Source organism: Gossypium hirsutum, chromosome A08 (genome assembly GCF_007990345.1).
Source record: "Gossypium hirsutum isolate 1008001.06 chromosome A08, Gossypium_hirsutum_v2.1, whole genome shotgun sequence".
NCBI classification, from domain to species: domain Eukaryota; kingdom Viridiplantae; phylum Streptophyta; class Magnoliopsida; order Malvales; family Malvaceae; genus Gossypium; species Gossypium hirsutum.
In genome coordinates, this window is record NC_053431.1 from 125,401,741 (window position 1) to 125,425,885 (window position 24,145).

Below are 24,145 nucleotides of genomic sequence, written 5' to 3' on the forward strand. Positions count from 1 at the left end.
TTATAATTAAAAAAGTACAAGGACTAACTTTCACCAATTCGAAAAGTACAAGGCCTACAGTAAACTAAATTAAAGTACATAGATTAAATTCACAACTTACCCATAGGAGAAGGACCAATAGCACAATTTAACTAAACAAATTGTTTTGCGAAATGACCGCAATTTTTTATGCACTATGACTGCGTGCTCCGCATCACCGCATCACGTGATAAAAACCTAACAGTCCAACATTACATAAAAAACTAACTCGGTGAGAAACTGATTGGTCGCTACTTTGACTTAAGATTTTTCTAATTTCTCGGCTCTGTTTATCTATGGCTTCGTTCTTATTTCAGTTTCTATTTCTTCATCAGAATCTATCAGATTCTAAAGGCGACTTTGATTCGTTTGTGATTCAAACTCAATCAAGTATTTGAGATTTTTGTTTATATCATTCAATAAAAGAAATGGAGACCGTCACACACTCCTCGCCGTTCGATTCTTTTCTCGACCGAATGCGAAACCCTGCTTCTCTCGATCTCGTTCGCTCCATCAAGAGGTTTTTATCTCTCCATTTTTTGTTTAATTTAGTAGTTTAGTTCGCTTTTAAGGTTTTGTAATGAATTTCTGTTATGTTTGAAACTATGAATTTGGATTTGATTTGATATGTATATATCGTAAGAATGAAATCCATGAAGTATGAATTAATTAAGTAGGTTTCGATGGAAAGTATTCATAAATTCCTTAGTAATTTAAAATTCATTGCTAAATAGGCATCAAATCTATAGATTTGAGAAATAATCACGGATGCTTTGTAAGTTATCATTCAATTTACGCTATTTTTAAGTCCAAATTTTAAAATCTAACTTCTCTAATGCTACTTTAGGTTTATATATATATAGGTTTTGAGTTACTGATTTCCTTTGATTTCAGCTTCATTGTATCGTTTTCATATACTGCGTCAAACCCTGAAACTAATGGGAAAAGAATACAAGAGTTCTTCCAGACAATGGAAGATGCTATAAGGGATCATCCTTTATGGGCATCCTCGTCCGATGATGAAACTGATAATGCCTTGGAGGTATTCTTCCACTTGCTATTACTTTTCTTTTATTTATTCTAACTATTTCGTACTTAATAATGGCAATCTTTTTTTGAGAAATATGTGTTAATTACTGCAGGGTCTAGAGAAATATGTGATGACCAAATTACATTCACGGACCTTTGCTTCCACTCCTGAGGATGTCAAGATTGATGCAGAGATCTCAGAGAAGATATCTTTATTGCAAACCTTCTTGAGGCCTCAACATTTGGACATACCATCTGCACTTCAAAATGAAGCTGCGTGGCTGGTATGTCTGTTTTTCTCATTATTAAATAATTGTGGGAATTTTGTTTAGTGATAAGTTCTATTGATTTGATGCTTAGCTTACAGTCATACATGTGGTTATTTAGTGCAATGTTAAAGCATTGTATGTGGATTTTGACGGGACTAGTTATTTTCAGCCCAACTCACCTGTTATCTGGTTAATTGTCAATATAGGAATGACTCTAGGAATATTTTTCACTTTGTTATATGAAGCTTTCTTTGTTACATTCTAAAAGAGAAAATCTTTGAAAGAAGAAATGATTCTAGATACCGTGACAGAATGTAGTTAATCTATTCAATCTTTTTCTATGGGGGGGACAAATTGGTTAAAAAAGATTCACTTGCTTTTGCAAAATTTTACATCCTCAAAAGTTCACAATTTTATGCTTCATTGCTTCAAGTAAATGATCAGTGGTTCATAACTTTGAAATCATCTAGATGTACTGCATGAATGGACTAGTGTTTAATACTTTTCTCCTCAAAAGGCAATAAATCATAGAAAACTTACTTTTTACTTTCTAAAAGAGAAAACCTTTGAAAAAGGAAATAAGTCTAGATATTGTGACAGACTGTAGTTAATCTACTCAAAATCCTTTTCTATTTTTTTTTTTGGGGGGGGGACAAAATGGTTCAAAAAGATTCACTTGCGTTTGCAAATTTTTACATCCTCAAAATATCGTGATTTTATTTTCAGATTGGTTCATTCCAATCTCTTAACCTGTGGTTTTTGAAGCTTACATGTATTTAAACTAGTTATGAAACTTACTAGTATTTGGGGAAAGGGTTAATATAGATTGTGGACGATATCAAATGTGAGTTAGGGAATACACATCATCTTCTTACATTCTGCATCATCAGGTTTTCTAAAATCTGCATCACAGTCCTTTCTCTCATGAAGAACCATCTAAACAAAATTTCATATCTTGGCAATCAGTGGAGGATTAGTTTGCTTTTTGACACAGTTTGATTATGATTGTATTGTTCTGTTTATGTTTTTGCTGAACATGTCAATGCATTGGAAAATTCGTTTCTGGTCTTTGTTTTCATTCTGTTTGGCCAGGTATTAGTTATGTGATGATTCTTCCTCCTAATAAGTGGTAATACTTTTCCTTCCGTCTTTCAGCTTGCAGAGAAAGAATTAAAAAAGATCAATGCTTTCAAAGCCCCTCGCGACAAGCTTCTTTGTATCATAAATTGTTCTAGGGTCATCAACAATTTATTGCTCAATGCTTCAATTTCAGAAGATCATGTTCCAGGAGGAGCAGATGATTTTCTTCCCGTTCTTATATATGTTACGATCAAGGCAAGCTCTCCTTGGTAATAAGCCATTCTGCGAATCATCATTCTCATCTCAATTTGTGGATTCTTATCTCACATTTCAATCCCAGCCCCGTTATTGCAAAGTTTGATGTATGCTGGATTCAATTTCATTTTCAATTTCATCATAAAATCTCTGAGAATTTATGGTCAATTTTCTCTAGTCTTGACTTCGATTACATTTTTGAAAATGCACCAAGCTTTTTACATCCTGAAAATTATTGATCTTTTTAGTTCCTTATTCCAAGGTTGGTAGATGATTGAAGTATCATGCCTTGTCTGTCATATTTGCATATTTCCTCAACCTTCTATTTTTCTTGGTGTCATCAATGTCTATACCCCCAAGTTTTTTATGGAAACAAATCTTTTATCCCTTTTGTGGATGGTTGCGATTATTTCTCTAGCAGTCGATCCTCTTTTTTTTTTATCTTTTTGTGTGCACATTAGTGGGTTTTGGTGGTATCACTTAATCACAGATTTTTCATTGTGATGAACAAGAAAATCGATCAATTCGGGATTTAGGACTTCATTGGCATGTGCTTTAGGATTAAGCTTTACTTTCTTTGGCCTAGGATTATTCTTTACTTGCTTCTCTTTTTGGCTACATACTCAATCCGGTCTACCATAAGGTGCTGGTTGTAGACTATTATGTTGATTTGAAGACTTAATGATCACTTTCTCCCTGATGTTAGCTAGTTAAATCTCATGGACAGGCCAATCCTCCACAGTTACATTCCAACCTCAAATCCATACAGTTGTACAGGAGGCAGTCGAAACTCGTCTCAGAAGCAGCTTACTATCTCACAAATCTTGTTTCAGCCAAGTCTTTCATTCTAGACTTAAACGCCAAATCACTTTCTATTGAAGAAAGTGAATTCATGGAGAGTATGGAAGCAGCAAGGTTGGTTAATAGAGTGCCACAAGAAACCGTAACCACCATCGATAATAGATCAAAATTCGGAAAACTGATGGATCCTGGTCCATCAACACTGTTGCACGTGAAAACACAAACTAACATTAATGGTGAATTCGATATCCATGGTTCTATATTGAGTTCTTTATCCTTGTATGTTTACTCATAAATTTGTCTAATTTTTTATCATTGATATGCCTATTCTTGTTTCAGGTGGATCAAACTATCCTTACATGGAAGCCGAAGCTGGTGAACTAACAGTTGGCGATGTGGAGAGATTACTTAGTTTGTACAAGGATGTAGTAACAAAATATACCAGTTTGTGCAACACTGTTAGACACCTTTCTGTTTCCAGAACACAGACATGATGAATCGTTGAGAGAGCCCAATGGAACACACAAAGACACTTGTAGCAAGGAGACGGAAAAAAGGTAAAGAAAAAAGTTATTTTTTTTGCAATATTTACCAGTTTGTCTAAGAAAAGATCCTTTACCCAAATAAATAGAATTTTTCCGAGTTCCATTAATATATATGTTAAACGTACAACAATATTGTACAAAAAAGGTGGGAGAAAAAAAAACCCTATATTAACAGTCTCCCCTTTTTAAAGCTATTTAGGTTGTTTACACACATTGCACTACATACATTCATCGTACTGTCAAGGTAGTAGTAACTTGTGAACCTTCATTACTTCCCAAGTTTCCCCTACAAGAACTGTTGAGCTGTTGAGAAAAATTTCTAGCTTCCTTTCCAGAATTAGTAATGGTTAAAGATTTCTTGTGAAGGGAATTTGTACATCTCATGCATATAAACATTGAAGGTATCGCATCGGCATTGTCGATCCCAGCACACCTTGTGTGTTGCCAAACACTGCATTTATCACAAGCCAACATTCTTTCACCATCATCATCCCTGGCCCCACAAACGCAGTCAACTGTCCAATTTTCTGTTCCCCTCTCCATTCGAAACCGATTAAGGCCATGTCTTGATGTACATTTGCCTCGTACTCGAACTGCACCACTTGTGCCAATCAACAATTTCAAGGTTATGCTGTCTTCTACGGAACCATAGTCAAGTAGGTCCTCAATTTGAAGCCTCTTAAACATGGCATATACATCTTCAAAAACTTTTGTAGCTTCAGTTTTAAGGTCACCGACAGTAGCACTGAGAGGTAGAATGATAAGCTCGGGGGGTGGAACTGGATCATCTTTAGTAGGGTTAGAAAGCTCTAAATGACACCAAACACAAATAGCGAAGGGATTGTGAGCATTTGGTTTGTAGTCTTTCAAAAATTGCTTGCAATCAAGAAGTTTAGTAGCCAAATCCATCACGCGTTCCCTTGTTGAATGAGGCCTGTATGTCAACATGGTTTCAGGGTCGAGCAAAGAATCTAACATATATCTTAGATCACTCTTAATGTGTTCTTCTGATGGGCAATTCGAGTCGTAGAGCAAAGAACAAGGAGTCTGAAGCCTGTTTGCCATGATAGCAACGAGACATGTTAGCTTAAAAGATGTGGCAAAAACACAAGATAGTAACCAAACCAAAATTGAATTTGCCTTTGCCTTTGCCTTACCTGAACTCGATATCACTGGAATTCAGATTGGAACGTGCCTCAACTACCTTTCCATTGGGTGCCAATTTCCCTCTCAAGTGTTTAAGGCAGTAATCGAGTAGTTCAGGGGATCCTGCCTTGCACATGACACCCTTAAGAGCACGCCTAGTCACCCAGTTCGGACCTGGTGCTGCAGCCAAGAGCACTTTTATCATACCTTGCTGCAACTTCTCTACATCATTTCTTGTCCACGCACACAATACATTAGTGGAAGATTTTGACATTTTAGATGCTTTAGGCAGTGAGGCCTTGTGGCTGTCAGTAATTAGTCTTAGGAGGAATGAGAACAAATCTCTAAACGTTGAAAGTTCCGAACATGATAAGGATTGATAAAAAGCAACAATGTTCTGAAGGCGAGTTCGGGATTTATTCCCTTGAAACAAAAGTGCTGACAAAGGCATATTCGAAAGGTCATCCACTGCTCTCTTGTAAGCATCTTGTGTGAGGGCATAGCTTCCTGACCCAAACTCATAACCCCAATTACCATACCAGGAATGACCTCTGGCAATTGCATGTAGTAGCCTGTATTCCATACCATATTTCTTTGATACATCCATCACAGTAACCTTCCTGTTCAAAAAAAAAAAAAACCAATGTTTTGAGTATTATAAATAATCACAATAATGTTGTAGTAACCTTTTTGTGTGTGTGTTAACAGGTCATGAAAACAAATATATGGACACGATGATGACACCCAAGGCATGCACAATGATAGTCTGAAGCTGAAAGGACAAAGTAAAATATAGGGATGGGTCTTTTCCTTTTTTTTCTTTTGCCATCTTTGACATAATGTAAGTAGAATTTTACCAGATGGAATTACCTAACAGTAATAATATCTAATGGTCCTATTTTTACTTAACATTTTGAACATCTTTCACTATTGCTTAGTAAATCCAAAATAGGAAATTATGTGATAGAGAAAATATGAGGGAAATAATTAATCAAAAGGGTCAATATAACTAAACTGGCAATTAGGTACACTGAAATAGACAAATGTAAAAGTTTGATGACATGAAACTATAAAACTATACCATGTCATCACCTTTAGGTGTCACAGTATGAAATTTTGATGAAATACAAGTTCAAAGAACAAAAAGAACCTAATTGCCATAAACTTGACAACTAAATCCATTTTGATCCTAGAAATTGACAAATGTATACATTTAATAATGTAACATTATAAGATACCATGCCATCACCTTCAGATGTTCAAAGGCCAAAATGAACCTACTTGTCACATTCAAGTACCAAAGTGAACCTAATTACCATAAAATTGACAACTAAATCCATTTTGATCCTTGCAATTAACAAATGTATACGTTCAATGACGTAACACTATAAGATTGTACCCTGTCATCACCTTTAGGTGTCACATTATCAAACTTTGATGAAATACAAGTTCAAAGACCAAAATGAGCCTAATTGTCAAGTTCAGATACCAAAGTGAACCTACTTGCCATAAATGTGACAACTAAATCCATTTTGACACTTGAAATTGACAAATGCATAAATTTAATGATGTGACACTATAAGATTGTACCAGTTCATCACCTTTAGGAGTCACATTATCAAATTTTGATGAAATTCAAGTTCAAACACCAAAATGAACATAATTACCATAAACTTGACAACTAAATCCATTTTGATCCTCAAATTTGACAAATGTATAAGTTAAATGACATGGCACTATAAGATTGTACCATGTCATCACCTTTAGGTGTCAGTTATCTTCATCCAAGTTCAAAGACCAAATGAACCTAATTGCCATGCCCAGTTCAGGGTATAATATTTATATTAACTCTAATCAAAATGAAAAGAGGTAGAGGTCCAAACCTGACGGATAAAACAGTACTTAATCTATCCCAGAAGTTCATGATATGAAAACCAGAGAGAAACTCAGAGCCTCCTTCTCTACCATTAACAGTGAGAAGATGGCCATAACCATTAGAATGAACAACACCATGCAGCAAATGAGTATTATTATCTTCCAACTGTGAATACCCCCATTCTTCAACATCAACATCATCTACTCTATTACAACATTTGCATCTCCTGCGTCATTAAACATATCAATCAATTCCCCAATTTATACTTCAGATGGCACTGTTAAACAGAAAAAAAAAAGGAAAAAAACCCCAAAATTGAAACAAAAAAAGTTTAAAAAATCTTGACCTTGAATCTGAGATATGGTGAGGATTGGCGCAGATCCCATGATCACAAGAAGACTTTATTATAAAATGATATCTCTTTTTGCAAACTGGATGGCCGCTCCAACCTTTTGTTTTTTTCATTGTTCAATCCATCAAAAAAATCACATATTAATTACACATTAGCTTTGTCATTTCTATAATTATGAAATAACTTGAGCTTAAATCATATTTAAATACTAGAACTGAAGACAAAAATCATTTGATACTCCATAGATAATTCAATCTGGATAATTTTTTTAAAAATTAATATACATGTAAAAAAAATATCCATTAATTTTTCTAACAAAAACAGTTCACCTAAAAATTTCACTATTTTAGTTATAATTTTTAAGTTCGTTCTATGTGTGCTCTTTTTAACTAGAGCTTAGTTATTCTAAAGGATTTTTTTGGTTAGTTTTGATTTTTTTTTCAAAATAATGGACAAAAACCAAACATGTGAAGCTACAGTAGACTTCACCCGAACCGGGTTGAGAAAGCGAGTCAACTCACCAACGACACGGCACTGGTCACAATACACAGATCTAGACGATCTAGTGACATCTTCCTCGATGACATAAAGCGACACGACGATCGGCGAAGGATCGTTGGCGTCCGGATCAAAATCGCCAAATCTAAACAGGATCTGCCACGTCATAAGGCAAGGAAGGACAGGCGGAGCAAAGGCCGTCGTGAGTCGAGCGTTAGCAGAGAGGAAGCTCCGAACAGCGTCACGGAAAGGCTTCCCGGAAGCGGAGGCGGCGATAGAAGGTGAAGGAAAAGCGAGGAAATCGGAGAGGTCGGCACCCGCGGTGATCCTGTTAGACCTACGACCCCTCTTGAGTGGCCTGGTTATGCCGTGATTCTCAACCATTAGGTAATGTTTCTTTCAATTTTGTTGGGTTTCTTTTTTTTTTGGGTGATTTGGGACAGTGATAGAGTAGCGAGTTTAAAGGCCTCTTTTAAGCTTTTTCTACAAACAAAAATAATAGTGAGTCGACTCGAGTCCTACTGGAATTAGAACTAGGGTTTTTATTGTTAAAATATCACTCTAAGTTCCCATACTTTTTAAATATTTAAAATTTAATCTTTATACTTTTCAAGTTTTAAAATCTAAGTCCACCTGTAAATTTCGACTAAAATAATATATTGTTTAAATTTTGCAAAAAAATTATTTAAACCCTGTCGGATTTTTAAAAATTTTATTTTAATCTTAGAATTAGTGTCTAAAAAAGGAATAAATTTGTGTTTCTTTGCTTCACTCCCTCGAGTTTATAATTTTTTATGATAAATTTAGTAATATTTTTAGTTTATTTTGGTAAGTTATACAAAGTGATATCTAAATTTGATAAAAATATTTGATAAAAATAAAGTTAAATAAATGCAATATCTAAATATAAATAGTATCTAAATATTAATATGGTGAAAAGTAAATCTAAAACAAATTTACCATTCAACTTACTTTTCTTTTCCTAAATTTTGTTGATCAATATTATCCTAAATTTAAAAATATTTTGTTAAAACCCAATTCTACTTTGAACATGTCTATTTTATATAAATCACGTCCCCTATCATCATTTTTTACTTCGGCCCTGCTATGAAGTGAGTATTTTTTTATTTTCAAATGTTACACCAATGAAATAAAATTTTAATTGAAGTTAACAATTGGAAGCGGAGCAAAACTCAATTTTAACTGAAAAATAATATAATTAGTTTTTCAATTTTGGTTTAATCAGATGAGGTGGTTTTGTTGGTTTCGTCCTCGGTTTAGTTGAGTTTGCCAATCGTTTCTCAATTTTTGAATTTCAAAATTGGATCAACTGAAAAAATTGACTTATTATATTATTTTAATTATTTAACTAAATCCATGTTGGTTCGGTTTGAACAATTTTATCAATGAAAGTTGATCAATTTGGTTTTGATGTGTTCAAGTCGGTTGTAAAAAAAAACGACCGAACAGACCGACTAAGCTGATTGTTAATCCTTGGACCTAAATTTTAAAATTTTAAAAATGGAGGGATTAAATTTTTAAAAATAAAAGTAATTGGATTAAATTCCAAATGTTTAAGTAGTACAGGGACTTGAATTAGATTTTAACCCCTTTTTTGGCCTTTACAGTATTTCTGTTTTGGAGGGAGACTTTGGCGGTTCTTTTTTTTTTTTGGGTAATAGGCGGTTCTTTTTCCTTTAGTCTTTATTCGTAATAAATTATAAAGCCTTATCTACTTATTTAAATAATTGATTAATTAATTATCTGACACGAATTTTAAAAAAAAAATCAACTGGACTTCATTAATCCATTAATTTATTAACCTAATCTAAACTCAGTTCAGTTAATTTATTCATAAAAAAATAATTAATAATTTAAATTTATACAACTCGAGCTTAAATTAATTATATATTTCTTTATTCTAAAAAAATATTTTTGTTCATCAAAAACAATGTCGCAATTCGCTAACATCTATACTAATATTTCCATATAAAAGATTACTATTTGATATACGGGTGCATAAGTCCTATGTAAATATATTTTTATATAGATTTTTAGTCCAATTAATTAAATTATTGATTCTCAATTTAGTCGGCACAGATAATTTAAAGTACAAAATTTATTAAAAATACAAATTATTAAAAAATATATAAAAATGATTTAATTAATTTTTTTACTTCTTACATCATAAATCATAAATTAATATTTCGATTAATTCACGATTTAACTGATGGATCTAATTCAAAAATATTATCCCATACACCATAGTAAACCATATTAAGTGACTTCATCAATTTTCTCAAATTTGCAAATTTTCTCCAAATATTTATTCAATTTTTAATCTATTGTACTTGTTATTGAATCTTGATTAAAAACAAAACAAAGAAAGGCACTCAAGTGCGAATGCAAGGGGCAGGTAAAAGTTTGGCCCTAAAATGAAAATTTGTAATTCCATTACCTTAAAAATTATAATTATTATATTATAAATTTATATGTATAATAAAATTGTATTTTAATATTCAAAAACGAAAAAAAATCATTTAATCTTTTCTAAAAATAATCTCTCAAAAATTTATAATTAAATTCTAATTTTTTCCAAAAACATTTCTATAAATTCCCCATGAAGGCTGTATTTTTTAAAAGAAATAATAATATCAGAAATTAAATTATTAAATACAAACTAAACTCAACCGTTTAATTGTGCTTTCAATTCATCATCTGCATGCCACTGATTTTAATAAATATAAATGGTCAACAAAAAAACATTAAAATAATTTAAATACATGATAATAATAATAATAATAATAATAATAATAAAAGGAGTATGCAAAGTGTTGAAAGTTCTTGAAGTAATTTTACTACTTAATAATAAATTTGAAAATGGATAATAAAAAGCCGGTAAGGAGGTAGGAAGGCAACTTAAAAATCTGATTTCCAAATACTAGAATCGCCTTCTCCACAAGAGTTGTGCACGTATTTCATCTTCTCCACCGACTTACACACTCCGCTGCACGACCAATCAAATGATGCCACGCATATGTTCCCCGCTTGTGCCTTCCATTCACAATCTTCACACATTCCCACATTTTATTAAAATAATATTTTATTAAAACACTAAAATTAAATCTTTAAAATTTTATTATGTCAATCATAATTAAGTTTTCATTAATTTTATATAAAGTATAAAAAATATAAAATCAGCCTTATAATAATATAAACTATTTTTATATATATAGAAGAGTATTTAAGTAATTTATTAGTACATGATGGATTCCTGATATATATTTAATCAAGAGTTTAAGTATAAATATAGATATAAAATATAAAAGAATATAATTATCCTCACAATAATAAAATCAAGTAGTATTTTAATAATTTTCTATTTAAATTGATGTTTGATTAATTCGTGATATAAATTTAATATTGTAATTTAATATTTAAATTATTATTTTAGTACTTAATTTTTTTAATTTTTGAACTATTGTTTTCATCTTAATTTATCAAAAAATAAAGTTGTCGATATGAAATATGTTTTTAAATACTAAAGTAAAGACAAAAGAAAAATCTTAGTTTGGGATGCCAAATTATGATTAAAGTCAAAAAGAAAAAAAAAAGAAGAATTAAAGTTGATAATGAAAGTTGACCCACTGGGAAAGAGCGTACCTGGAGGGGTCCCACAACACATGGAACGGTCGTCCACGTGTTCAACTTCCAAGCCAATCAACCATGATCCTAATGACACGTCTTCATTGGCGTATCTGTGCAAAATGGGCCTGCCACACCCAACCCAAATGTCTCATTTCAATTCTCAATAAATTTACTATATGTATGAATAATGGTTAAATTACTTGGCAGATCCACAATGTTGAATTAAATTTGTCTCTATATTATTAAAAAGAATTAAATAAATTAAATTTGTAATAAAATTAATATTTATTTTATAAAAATGTCTTAAAATTTATTATTTTTCAATTATCAATTTCAAACAAATTATTTTATTTATAGAATCATAAAAACTTTAAAAATATTAACTCTGTTAAACACTAAATATTAACTTCATTTCAATTTGGTCTTATTTAATTATTTTTAATAGCAGATGGACTAAATTGATATATTTAATAGTAAAGGGACTAATTTAATCAAATTCTTATAATAAAAGGATATCTCAGATACATTCACCTATGAGTAATTAAAACTAGAATAAAACTAATATAAGGCATGAATAGACAAAGAAGCGAAATATAACACGACTAAACTCATCCATGGCAACTTTGCATATTGGGACTCGACTCTAATTACTCAATGACCTATGACTTTAGCCTTTACTAACAATACAACAGCCTTATTGGCTATATGGATTTATATTTGATGTATTGATAATGTGTATACTTCTATACACTATTGGTGAAATAAATTATAACGTGTCGGGATGAAGTCAATAATTTTTTTTTTAGAATGACTGAGATAAAATTGTAAGTGTTTGAAGCTAAAAGTTTTATTTTAAAAGCGTTTAAATTGAATAATCAACTTCTAAGAGGGGGCAATAGTACAATTTACCAATTTTTTCGAAGGATTAAAAAGCTTAAATTAAATTATAAGTATTTACAAATGACTAAAAATAAAATTTGTCCATTTAACTAAGAGATCAACGTCGTTATCTACCTTTTTGTTTTGTCCCCGATCACAGGTCATTAAAAATGAAGTCACTTCAATTTATTTATGGCAAGATATCAAATATAAGTCTCTCTCTCTATATATATGTATATGAGCGGAACGTGTGGTTGGAGCTAGAGGAGATTTGTCTCTCAAAGTTTTGAAAATATTTCATTATACCCTTGAAATTTTTTTAAAATTTGTAGTAGCTATAATTAAGCCTTCCAAATGTTTTAAAAATTTTAATTAGACCCTCTAAAATTCTTATAAAGCCACTAATTATTTAAAAATTTCAATTTGATCCCTACATTTTTTGAAAATGTAAAATAACCCCACCAAAACTTAATGAGATGAAGGTTGCAAGCACTCACGAGTTGATGGAAATATAGGCAGCAAGATCCTTGGAAATGCCATAAATTTGACCAGTGGCATGCCTGAAATACTTGTTTCCATCTTCTCCAAATTTCCAGTACTCTGGTTCATGATATTTCACCCCTCTGCATGCCATTGCCATTGCCATTCATATATTTAACAAATAAATAACTCTTCAATCAATTAAGTATCAATTAATTAATACAAAAAAAAACTTACTTCTCAGAAAGAACTGGTCCAGATTTCATGCACCCTATGTACACTCTTGGCTTGGATCTGTATCGTGCTAGTGTTGTCGCCAGCATACCTGAATAGCAACCACAAAAACAAAAAAATGTTTGAATGCAAGGAAGGTGTAATTATGGTTTTAGTCTCTCTGCTATGTTGAATTTTGAGATTTAATCACTTTATTTTATTTTGGCTGATTTCTACTTTATAATGCTTTTAATACACTTTAATTGTTACCATGGAAGTAATGGTGCGACTTTTTACTGTAAGAGAGTTGTTGAAGTTATCTTCACTACAATAAAATTAGGATTAATATTGAATACGCTAACAATTTATAATTCTATACATTATCCGTGAACTAAATAATGACACAACATTAAAGATGAAGGTAAATTAAATTAATTTTAAAATTTTATGATGGCGTGTCATCATTTGATAACTAACAATGTATAGAACTATACATTGCTAGTGTATCAAATATTAACACAAAAGAATTATCAACAAAAAATACTTATCATTTGAGTAAACTAATATCGTAGAAGTGAAGCGATAAATCAGTATTTTGCGCTTAGACTTGGATAACTTTTTTTAGTCCACGTTAGTATTGGAACTTGACAACTATTTCTAGTTTTGGTCTATGTGATAATGTGGCATGTTGATATAATTCCATGCTTTTACCTAAAAAATTGTAGTGATGAAGCGACACAATCCCAAAGTACCATATTATCAGATTAACCAAAATTATGAAAAATTATTAAGTTTCAAGATTAATGTAGACAAAAAAAAGTTCAAGATCAAAGTTGCGAAAAGCTGCCAAGTTCAATCTTATCCCAAAAGCAAAGGACCAAGCAATGCCAAACCAAAGTAGAAAGATTAAATATCAAATTTTAAGGGACTAAAACTAGAATTAAACCAAAGAAAAATTAGAGAATATTTCATTGTTTTACTTACCCAAGTTGAGATGGACATCATCGTCAACCTTGACATAGAACTCAGCGTCCCACATGGAAACCGCAGTGGAGAAATAGAGTCTGGTCTTGGTAGAGAGTTGATGGTACCCTTCCACATGGTTAAGCCTTAGAAAATCCTTATGCTCAGCCTCTTCTTTGTCCAATGCTTTGTCAAGTACACCACCAGTTGTTGCACTGTGCCCTATCACAAATCTTATTACTATCCCTTTCTCTTTCTCTAATTTCTTTAGTTTTTCCCCTGCAAAACAATGTTATAACTTGCTATTTAGAAATTAGGGTTAATTTCAATGTTATAATTGAATCCTAAAAGTTTTAGTACGGTATCGATAATTAGTTTTTTTGTTAGTCTAGGGATTAGCTGAGGCGATGTTGTAAAAATAGGACTTGTGATCGAATTGGTTAGGCTATCAGTTCAAGGTTTAGTCGGTTGAACTGTCTGTCCAATAATAATTAAATATGAGACCATAAAATTAATAAAATTATATATAAAAAAATGAACTACAACTTTTTGGTTCTGGTTTTGGGGTTTTATCGATTCATAACAGTTTTCTCTATTTCGGGTTATATACCAACGACTGACATATGAAATCTCAGTTCAACTGGCCAATTCAATCTGATAACAACTTTGAACTTAAGCATTACATGTCAACTCAATATGACATAGAGCATATTTAAAATAAATGAGAATCAAATTGTAAATATATATATACTTACGAGCGGAGCTAAAATATTTTGTGCTAAAATGATTTAAATAGAATAAATAATTCTTTAGAAAGATAAAAAATGCAAAATTTTCATTTGGACAAAAATAAAAAGGATTAAAATTGAAGTCTGAATTTACAAGAGGGACTAAAAGAGGATTTATATATTATTTAACTAAAGCCAAAGCCTCTCCCTACTCCTTAGCTTCGTCTCTAGTACTCACCGCATTGGACAACTTTGATCTATCCAGGTAAAAAGTATTTTTAGCATTTCAAATTCGAGATGTAGTAAATATAAATATATTTATAATTTGATTTACGTGTATTAAATATGTTTCATATTAAATTTAAATTAACATTTAACATCTAAAATTTAACGAAAGACTTGATAAATATAATATTAATACTTTGAATATCCGATGAATTATAATGTTTCGAAGTTTAGAGGCTAATTAGATGCAGCTAACCATCCATCATCCATATATATATAAACATGTTAAAAGAGTTAAAATAGAGACCTGTAGGCATCCAAGTTTGGCGAAGGGAGTCTCTTCGTTTCCTGCTGCTAAATGCAGTGTTAATCCCTATAACCACAAAAGCCTTCTGCAATTTGTGGTTTGAATATGATTTTGGTTTTTGTAGTGTAACCCCATTCCCTACACTGCTCATTCGAGACACTGCCAGTTCCATTTCCAAGTTGGATATTGTTTTCTCCAGAGACCTATACGTACATAACATGTAATTACCACATAAGCATACATGCATGCATGCATACATATATACATGGAAAGAGAGTTTAAAAGCTCACTGTATAGCCTTGTGAGTTTTGGAGACTTCTCCCATTATATCTTCTGCCTTTCCTTCACCTAATTTCTGATTACAAACAGGGAAAAAAAAACAAATAAACAAACATGTATGTCATGAATCTTGTTGAGGGGTAGTTTCACAAGATTGGAGTGCCTGAATATGTGGAATTATGGCAAATTGAAGAGTTTGCGAATGGTCTGACTCGACCACATCAATGATAGTTGTAAGTCATGGAATCGAGTCACACCACAGTAAACCGGATGTTTTGCCTATTTAGGCACTACTAAGATAAAGACAAAAATTTGTATCGAGGGGTGAGCTAAAATTTTAAAAAATTTCAGGTATTAAGCTAAAAAAATTTTATATTAAAATGATCTAAATTGAATAAATAATTCCCCGGAGGGGTAAAAAAGAATTGTTTTTCATTTGGCCAAAGCTAAAAAGGATTGAAGTTGAAATCTAAATTTGTAAGAGAGACTAAAAGTGGAATTATCCCATTTAATCAAGAGGGGGCCAGGGTCCTGTCCCCTAAGCTTCGTCCTTGAGGATTACAAGGCGTTTCCACTCTATGAAGCAGCTAGAACTTTCGATAGAGTCAAGAGGCAGCCTGGACTGTAGATAAGACCGAACTTGTTGAAGTACCAATCTCTCAACAAATCTGAGCAGGGACTGCGCCAAGGGGTAGCGGGAGCCTTGGACCCCTCAAAATGGCAAATTATTATTTTAGTCCCTTGAAGTTTTTGAAATTATAAGTTAGTTTAATGGTAAAAATTTAGTTTGACCTCCCAAAAAATGAAAATTTTTCAATTTAATCCCTTCAAAATTCTAAATAAAAAACATATACAAAGATAAAATTATACTTTGAACTCTTTAAATTTTTATAATTTAATTTTGATCCTCCAAAAATAAACTTCTGACTTCATCCCTAAATTTGAATATCGTATAATTAGTAACTTTACATATAAAATCGAGTTGAATGTAACATACACGTAATTTGTGATCAAATTCTCCCAATTTATTGCTAGCAGTAACATGGTTCACAATAGGATGGTTGTTGTTATGAGATTGAGAAGTCCAAGTTCGGCTAGTTATTAGGGAACCTGCAAGAAAGCTAGCCAGGCACAATACCAGAATTGCTTTCCCGGAAACCGCCTTTCCCCGCATTTTCTCCGACTCCGATTATCAAGCCGCCAATCAATCCGAGCCGCAACGGTTACTGCATAACACATATATACATATACACACACAATACACGAAACAGTTGCTGCAATTAATTAATCATGAAACCAAATTCTATTCAAATTTAGAGGACTAAACTGCAATTTTACCATTGTATCAGTTTATAAGAGACTAAGAGGGTACCTTTCAAGAATTGGGCAACATGGAATATAAAGCAAAATAAAAAAGAATGATGAATGTGAATGGTTGCTGTTGGCTAGCTTAGCTAACAACAGCCATTAATATGTTGCAGAAAACACCATATATATGTATGTATATATATATGTACATATATATGTATGTATGTATATATATAAAATGTATAAACTGTGTGTGTTTAAATTAAATTACCATGGAAAGAAGGGTATGGCGGTTGAGTCATGTTGTTTTCATGGTTCAACAAACTATTTGCAAAGCTATATATCAAATAAACTAAAACAACATTTTTGTTTGGGGTAACGTTTACGTTAACATTTACAGCATATTTCTTTCTTCTGTTTTATGATATTGTGGATCTAACATAGTTAAAACAAAATTCTGAGCACTTATGTATGTGTATATAGATATATTCATATATTTATTTACCTTATTTATTATTCTACGATCTAATCATCATATTTCATGTTTAGCTCACAAAGATTATGCAAGTCAAGCACGTACGGTGAAGTTAAAAATTATTTTTTGGGACTAAAATTAAGTTATATTGTATTTTTATGAGAATTAAAATACAATTTTATCATTTTATTAGCTTATAAAAAAATGTTATTTTCTTATTTTAGGGCGCTTTGTCAACTGCCGACCCCCTTAATGCTGAACTTGAAGTCGGGTATTGAGTAAATTAAAAAATTTCCAACTATTTGTTTGATGTGAAAGTCTTTAGACAGTGAAATACATATAAATAGAGATGGTATTCTCAGTCGATATGATATAGATATTGTATTGATTGAAAACTTTGTGTTCGACAACTACTATAATATTGATAAATTTAATAGTTAAATTATTAAAATATAGCTTAAAAAACTAGTTAGATGTAAAACACACTATCCCTATATAAGCTAGTTTTGATTTTCTTCTACGGGTTAATATATCACTTAATACTTGAGTTTGGTTCTAATATTCAATTTCGTACTTAAGTTCTTTTTATTATCCTAATTTAGTACTTGAATTTAACTTTAATATTCAATTGGATACCTAATCAGACAATCTTGTGTGACCTTATGAATATCTGACACATGTACTACAGTAAAAAACATATACTTAATTGGAACAAAAAAACACAAACACACTCAAGAATTAAATTGAACATTGAAGCTAAACTCAAATATCTAATTGGGACAAAAAAACTCAACTATCAAATTTAAAAATTTGAAGAACCAAATTGAAAATTGAAACCAAATTTAGATACCAAATTGAGAGGAAAAAAAACTCAAGTACCAAATTGAATATTAATACTAAACTCAAATCCCAAATAGTGTATTAACCCTTTTTCAACTATTTCATTTAAAATTGGATCTAAATTTAGGGGGGTTTGAAGGCTTAATTGGGGACCTAATGTCGAAGATTTCTTTATATTTTTAGTTATATATGTTTATAATTAAATAATATAATAATATATATATACGTATATCACACCATTGCTGTTAAGCGAGCTAGTAGCTATCCCACACCAAGCTTGCTTCAACATCCACAAGTTTCTTAATTTCCGAGATTAATTGAACCTATACTTATTTGTATCTAAACCACCAAAATGTGTCTTTATATATAATTTTTGCTCTAATCCATAACTATCATTAAAAGTTATCCCACTCATTCATATTTTTTATTTTAGATTTTGAATGGGTTATTTTAGGCACATTTGGCATTGGCAAAAGTTTTAATTTGAGGGGCTAATTTGTTATAATGATTCTTTTTTTATCCCTATTAAATCTTTTATATGCAATAAACCCTAAAAATAAAGAAAAAAACGAAAGGGACGAGGGAATTTCACTTGACAAGCTCTTTTTTTCTATATATGTATAATGTGTATTATAAATTTATATAGTATTTTATATGTTTATAATTCTATTTTATGGCACAATTATATAATTTATTTTATGTAGACTTACTTTGACATGTTTGTCATGTTAAAACTTGAGTGTTTGTGTCAATTAATTTTTATGGGTACAATATTATAAATTTTATAATTTTTTTCGTGTTTTATTTTATTCCACAATTTTATCATAATAATCCAATTTAACTCTAAATTCATTTATTGAAACATTAAATCATTATATATATATGAATATAATTATTAAAAAATTAATCTAATCTTGCGAAATGAGCAAGTATATTGTAGTTCACAAATGAAAAAGCAATCCCAAGTTTAATTGAAGTATTGTTAATATAATTAAAAATTGAAACGTGGATAACATTAATTCATACCTAAAGTACAATTAAATAGGACACAAAACAGTCTCCTCAAAGTTTCTCTGTGTAGGTAACAGTATGAACTAATGAAAAGATTAATAGGAGCGAAAAACAGGGGAATTTGTACAGAATGATAGGGCTGGAAAAAAAGGCTACAACTATTTGAATTGAATGGTTTTTGAAAATTACAGTTCGAATTCTATTTTTATTTAATATATAATTAAATTTAAATTTTTATATAAAAATAAATATTTTATATTTTAAATAATGAAAAAAATTTAAAAGTTCTTGAAAGATTATTATTTTTTAAAAGTATTTATGGAAAAGATATGAAATTTTGTCAAATAATATTTAAAAACCATAAAACAAAATTTATTTTTATAAAAATAAGTCTAAAAATTCAAAACAAAAAATTAATATAAAAAAATCAAGAACTGAAAGTAGACGATCCGATCAATCCCAAGAGAGTATTGAAAGTTTTATGTATTTCAAAAAATTACACAAACTCTAAAGAAAGACATTGAGATTCTTGTTGAGGGAAGTAAGTGTTGTTCCAATAGGGTCGGAAGCGTGTAAATTATTGTACTAAAAAATCACACAAAGTTCAATTCCCAGGGAAGAGAGGTGGATCACAAGGATCTCTTAAATACCAAGTCTTTCCTTAGTCAGAATATTCCTTCTAACGTAATTTAATAGCACAATTAAATACTACTATTATACCCTCAAATATTGAAAGAAAAATAGGACAAAAAGAACATAAGAGTTTTAACGAGGTTCGGTAAATTATACCTACGTCCTCGGGCACTAACACCAGATGATAACTTTACTATCTCCAAAATATTACAAACAAATAGAATTCCTTAAGAATTCTCAAATGGGAGAAGAGAGAAAACTAAGAGAGAAAGATTGGTTGGGATAGTGTAAATGAGAAATGGTTAGGCCTATTTATAGTTGAGGTTCAGGGACTAACTTGCAAATGGCCTAAAAATTAGGGACCAAAATTGCAATTATCCCATTCAACTTTAAACAACTTGCCTACCATTTTTTTCTTTCGGTGCCACTTGCACCTCCCATTTTTTTGACATTTCAACACCCCTTTTAATTTGTCTTTTCAACAATCTCCACCTTGAAGATTTGATTAGGATAATCACATCTTCACATACTTCCTTCAACTCCCCAAATTCGATAAAGCTATCTTTTGTAGTGCCTCCAAATGCGCTCTCGAGCGCCATACACCTAAAGGTGCTCAAATTCTCAGGATGTTAATCAAGTTCAAACAATGATTAAACTTGATTGTTGTTACCACCTTGGTCATCATATCTGCGGGATTATCTACTGTCGGAATCTTCTGAAGTAGAATTTTTCCTTTTTCAAAGACTTCCCGCACAAAGTGATATCTTACGTCGATATGCTTGGTTCTTGAATGATAGACTTGATTTTTCGCTAAATGAATAGCACCCTGACTGTCACAATATAAACTTATGTGACTTTGAACAACTCCTAAGTCTTTCAACAATCCATTAAGCCAAATAGCCTCCTTAACAGCTTCTGTAACTGCCATATATTCTGCCTCTGTAGTAGACACAGCTATTGTAGACTGTAAAGTAGACTTCCAACTCACTGGGGCTTTCGCAAGAGTAAACAGATACCCCGTAGTTGAACGACGTTTATCTAAATCACCAGCAAAGTCGGAAAAATCAACATATCCAACTACAAACTGACCAAGTGCTTCATCCTGTTCAAAAATTAAACCAACATCTACGGTTTTTCGAAGATATCGTAGAATCCATTTCACAGCTTGCCAATGTCCTTTTCCAGAATCATGCATATACCTGCTCACAACTCCAACAGCTTGTGAAATGTCAGGCCTCGTACACACCATCGCATACATCAAACTCCCAACTGCATTAGCATATGGGACTTTTTCCATATATTCTCTTTCTTCTTCAGTTTTCGGAGATAATTGAGCATTAAGTTTCAAATGAGAAGCAAGTGGGGTACTTACATGTTTTGTGTTTTCATTTACACCAAAATATTGTAATACCTTTTTCAGATATTGCTTCTAATTCAAACAAAGCTTGCCTCTCTGTCTATCTCTACTTATCTCCATGCCGAGAATCTTCTTGGCCTCACCTAGATCTTTCATCTCGAACTCTTGATTCAACTGAGCCTTCAGCTTATCTATCTCTTTTTGGCTCTTCGAAGCGATTAACATATCATCAACATACAAGAGTAGATAAATGAAAGATCCGTCATGCAGCTTCTGCAAATACACACAATTGTCATATTTGCTTCTTGTGTACTTCTGCCTTCTCATAAAGCTATCAAATCGCTTGTACCACTGCCTCGGGGATTGCTTCAATCCATATAGCGATTTGTTCAGCTTACAAACCCAATTTCTACCACCAGCATCTGTGTATCCTTCGGGCTGAGTCATATAGATCTCCTCTTCTAACTCACCATGCAAGAAAGCCGTCTTAACATCAAGTTGAGCTAGCTCCAAATTCAACTGTGCTACCAAGGCCAACAAAATTCTAATGGAGGAATGCTTCACAACAGGGGAAAATACATCATTGTAGTCAATTCCCTCCTTCTGAGCGTAGCCTTTAGCTACCAATCTTGCCTTGTAGCGAATATCCTTCTTGCTAGGAGATCCATCTTTCTTTGCGAATACCCACTTGCATCCGATTGCCCTTTTACCTTTCGGTAATTGCGCCAACTCTCAAGTATTGTTCTTCCGGAGAGACTGCATTTCTTCATCCATGGCGCTTTTCCATTTATCACTTTCTAAGCTTTGCATTGCTTCTTGATAAGTGATAGGAATATCATCAACAACGGGAAGGGCGTAGGCCACCATATCAGTAAATCGAGCAGGTTTACAAATTTCTCTCCGTGGCCTTGCAACTGCAACTGGTTCTGGTGTACTTAGTGGTTCTTGGGTCAGAACCTCTTCAACCTCTAATTCCTCCATTGTGGCTGGAGAATTAGGCTTATTAACTGGGCAAATCCGCATCTGCTCAAACTCCACCTGTTTTGGAGTACACTCCACCTGCTATGGAGTATTGCTCGTCTGAATATCTTTATCTGCTACCTTTTTCAATGTGGCAGATTCATCAAAGGTAACATCTCTGCTACAGATCATTTTCTTTGTGCTTAAGCACCAAAGACGAAATCCCTTCACTCCAGAAATGATTCCCATAAAGAGAGCTTTCTTTGCCCTCGGATCTAACTTTGACTCCTTCACATGGTAATATGCAGTGGATCCTAACACATGTAAGGAATCATAATCTGTAGCCGGTTTTCCAGACCATACCTCCATAGGAGTTTTTCTTTCTAATGCAGATGATGGCAAACGATTAACAAGATGGCCAGCGTATGTCACAGCCTCAGCCCAAAATTGCTTGCCCAACCCAGCATTGGACAACATACATCGAACTTTCTCCAGCAATGTTCGATTCATACGCTCTGCCAATCCATTCTACTGTTGTGTATCCCTAACTGTGAAGTGTCGAACAATATCATACTCTTGGCACACATCGAAGAACGGATCACTTTTATATTCCCCTCCATTGTCCGTCCTAAGCCGCTTGATTTTCTTGCCAGTCTGGTTTTCGATCATAGTTTTCCATTTAAGAAAAACTCTAAGCACTTCATCCTTAGTTCTCATGGTATACACCCAAACTCTTCTGGAAAAGTCATCAACAAAAGTAACAAAGTAGTGTTTTCCTCCCAATGAAGGTGTCTTGGAAGGCCCCCACACATCTGAGTGAACATATTCCAAAATACCTTTTGTATTATGGATAGCAGTACCGAATTTCAGTCTCTTTTGCTTTCCCAGAACACAATGCTCGCAAAATTTTAATTTGTAAGCCTTTGCACCTTTCAACAATCCTTGCTTTGCCAGAATTTGCAAGGATTTTTCGCTGGCATGTCCCAACTTCATATGCCACAACTGCATTGAGTCCAATTCTTTGTTACCGGAAGCTGTAGCGACTGCTCCAATAACTGTACTACCTTGGTAGTAATACAAGTTATTTTTCCTGATGCCCTTCAATATCACAAGTGCGCCAGATGTCACTTTCAAAATCCCATCTCTCATAGTAACAACTGAACCATTGGATTCCAAGGCTCCCAATGAGATGAGATTTTTCTTCAAACTGGGCACGTACCGAACATCAGTCAGAACTCTGGTTGATCCATCTTGATTCTTTAATTGGATTGAACCTATCCCAACAGTTTTACAGGCATTGTCATTGCCCATATAAACAACTCCTCCATTTAGTTCTACTAAATCAGAGAACCACTCCCAGTTAGGGGACATATGATAGGTACAACCCGAATCCAATATCCACTCATCTGAATGGAACGACGATAATGATGCAACCAGTGATAGTTCAGAGTCACTAGTATCATGCTTAGCAACACAAGCATCTACAGCAGTTTTTCCCTTATTCTTCAGTTTTGGACAATTTTTCTTCCAGTGGCCTTTCTCATGACAAAAAGCACATTCATCTTTCCCGAGTCTGGACTTTGACTTTGATCTCCCCTTTTGAGTTTTCTTCCGAGTGTATGAACGACCTCGGACTACTAAAGCTTCTGTATCTCTGATTGAGTTTTTCTGTTTGTCCTTCTTTCTCTGTTCATAACTGTATAAGGCCGCACAGACTTCGCTCAGAGATATATCACTCCTGCCAAAAAGTAGAGTAGTTTCTAGGAACTCAAACTCCTCAGGAAGTGACCCCAACAGCATCAAAGCCAAATCTTCATCTTTGAATGTCTCATCCATATTCAGCAAATCAGTGACTAACTGATTAAATTTGGTGATGTGATCATTCATTGTGGTACTTGGGACGTATGTGAAGCGAAACAGTCTTTTCTTCAAGTGGAGCTTATTTTGACTGTTTTTCTTCAAAAAATTTT

General features: G+C 32.6%; 3 protein-coding genes and 1 long non-coding RNA gene across 5 annotated transcripts; 1 reads left to right on the plus strand and 3 right to left on the minus strand.

The window, feature by feature from the left end:
- The first annotated feature begins 244 nt into the window (after nucleotides 1–244).
- Nucleotides 245–6,052, plus strand: LOC107909145 (vacuolar protein sorting-associated protein 9A). 2 transcript variants are annotated; one of them, XR_001687176.2, is made up of 7 exons: nucleotides 245–538; nucleotides 913–1,060; nucleotides 1,161–1,331; nucleotides 2,472–2,651; nucleotides 3,379–3,688; nucleotides 3,792–4,009; nucleotides 5,852–6,052. XR_001687176.2 is itself a non-coding variant. In XM_016836586.2 (6 exons), the coding sequence occupies exons 1-6, from the start codon at nucleotides 447–449 to the stop codon at nucleotides 3,944–3,946; spliced, it is 1,056 nt and encodes a 351-aa protein (XP_016692075.1). In that variant the 5' UTR covers nucleotides 263–446; the 3' UTR covers nucleotides 3,947–4,104. The 2 variants fall into 2 exon arrangements, 1 of the variants encoding a protein (XP_016692075.1); XM_016836586.2 differs by lacking the exon at nucleotides 5,852–6,052 and having other exon boundaries at nucleotides 263–538; nucleotides 3,792–4,104.
- Nucleotides 4,077–8,482, minus strand: LOC107909144 (PHD finger protein At1g33420). Its single transcript, XM_016836584.2, has 5 exons — nucleotides 7,893–8,482; nucleotides 7,366–7,468; nucleotides 7,027–7,245; nucleotides 5,155–5,763; nucleotides 4,077–5,051 (listed from the first exon to the last, which is right to left on the minus strand). Exons 1-5 carry the CDS (start codon nucleotides 8,251–8,253, stop codon nucleotides 4,226–4,228), a joined length of 2,118 nt encoding a protein of 705 aa, XP_016692073.2. The 5' UTR covers nucleotides 8,254–8,482; the 3' UTR covers nucleotides 4,077–4,225.
- Nucleotides 6,286–6,667, minus strand: LOC121204750 (uncharacterized). Its single transcript, XR_005899944.1, has 2 exons — nucleotides 6,452–6,667; nucleotides 6,286–6,420 (listed from the first exon to the last, which is right to left on the minus strand). It is a non-coding gene; the product is annotated as an uncharacterized lncRNA (long non-coding RNA).
- A 2,158-nt stretch (nucleotides 8,483–10,640) lies between the features above and the next one.
- LOC107908200 (probable beta-1,3-galactosyltransferase 8) lies at nucleotides 10,641–17,123 on the minus strand. The gene is made up of 9 exons (XM_016835444.2): nucleotides 16,964–17,123; nucleotides 16,589–16,817; nucleotides 15,603–15,667; nucleotides 15,313–15,515; nucleotides 14,074–14,331; nucleotides 13,114–13,201; nucleotides 12,894–13,019; nucleotides 11,533–11,642; nucleotides 10,641–10,937 (listed from the first exon to the last, which is right to left on the minus strand). Exons 2-9 carry the CDS (start codon nucleotides 16,763–16,765, stop codon nucleotides 10,789–10,791), a joined length of 1,176 nt encoding a protein of 391 aa, XP_016690933.2. The 5' UTR covers nucleotides 16,766–16,817; nucleotides 16,964–17,123; the 3' UTR covers nucleotides 10,641–10,788.
- Nucleotides 17,124–24,145: the final 7,022 nt, after the last annotated feature.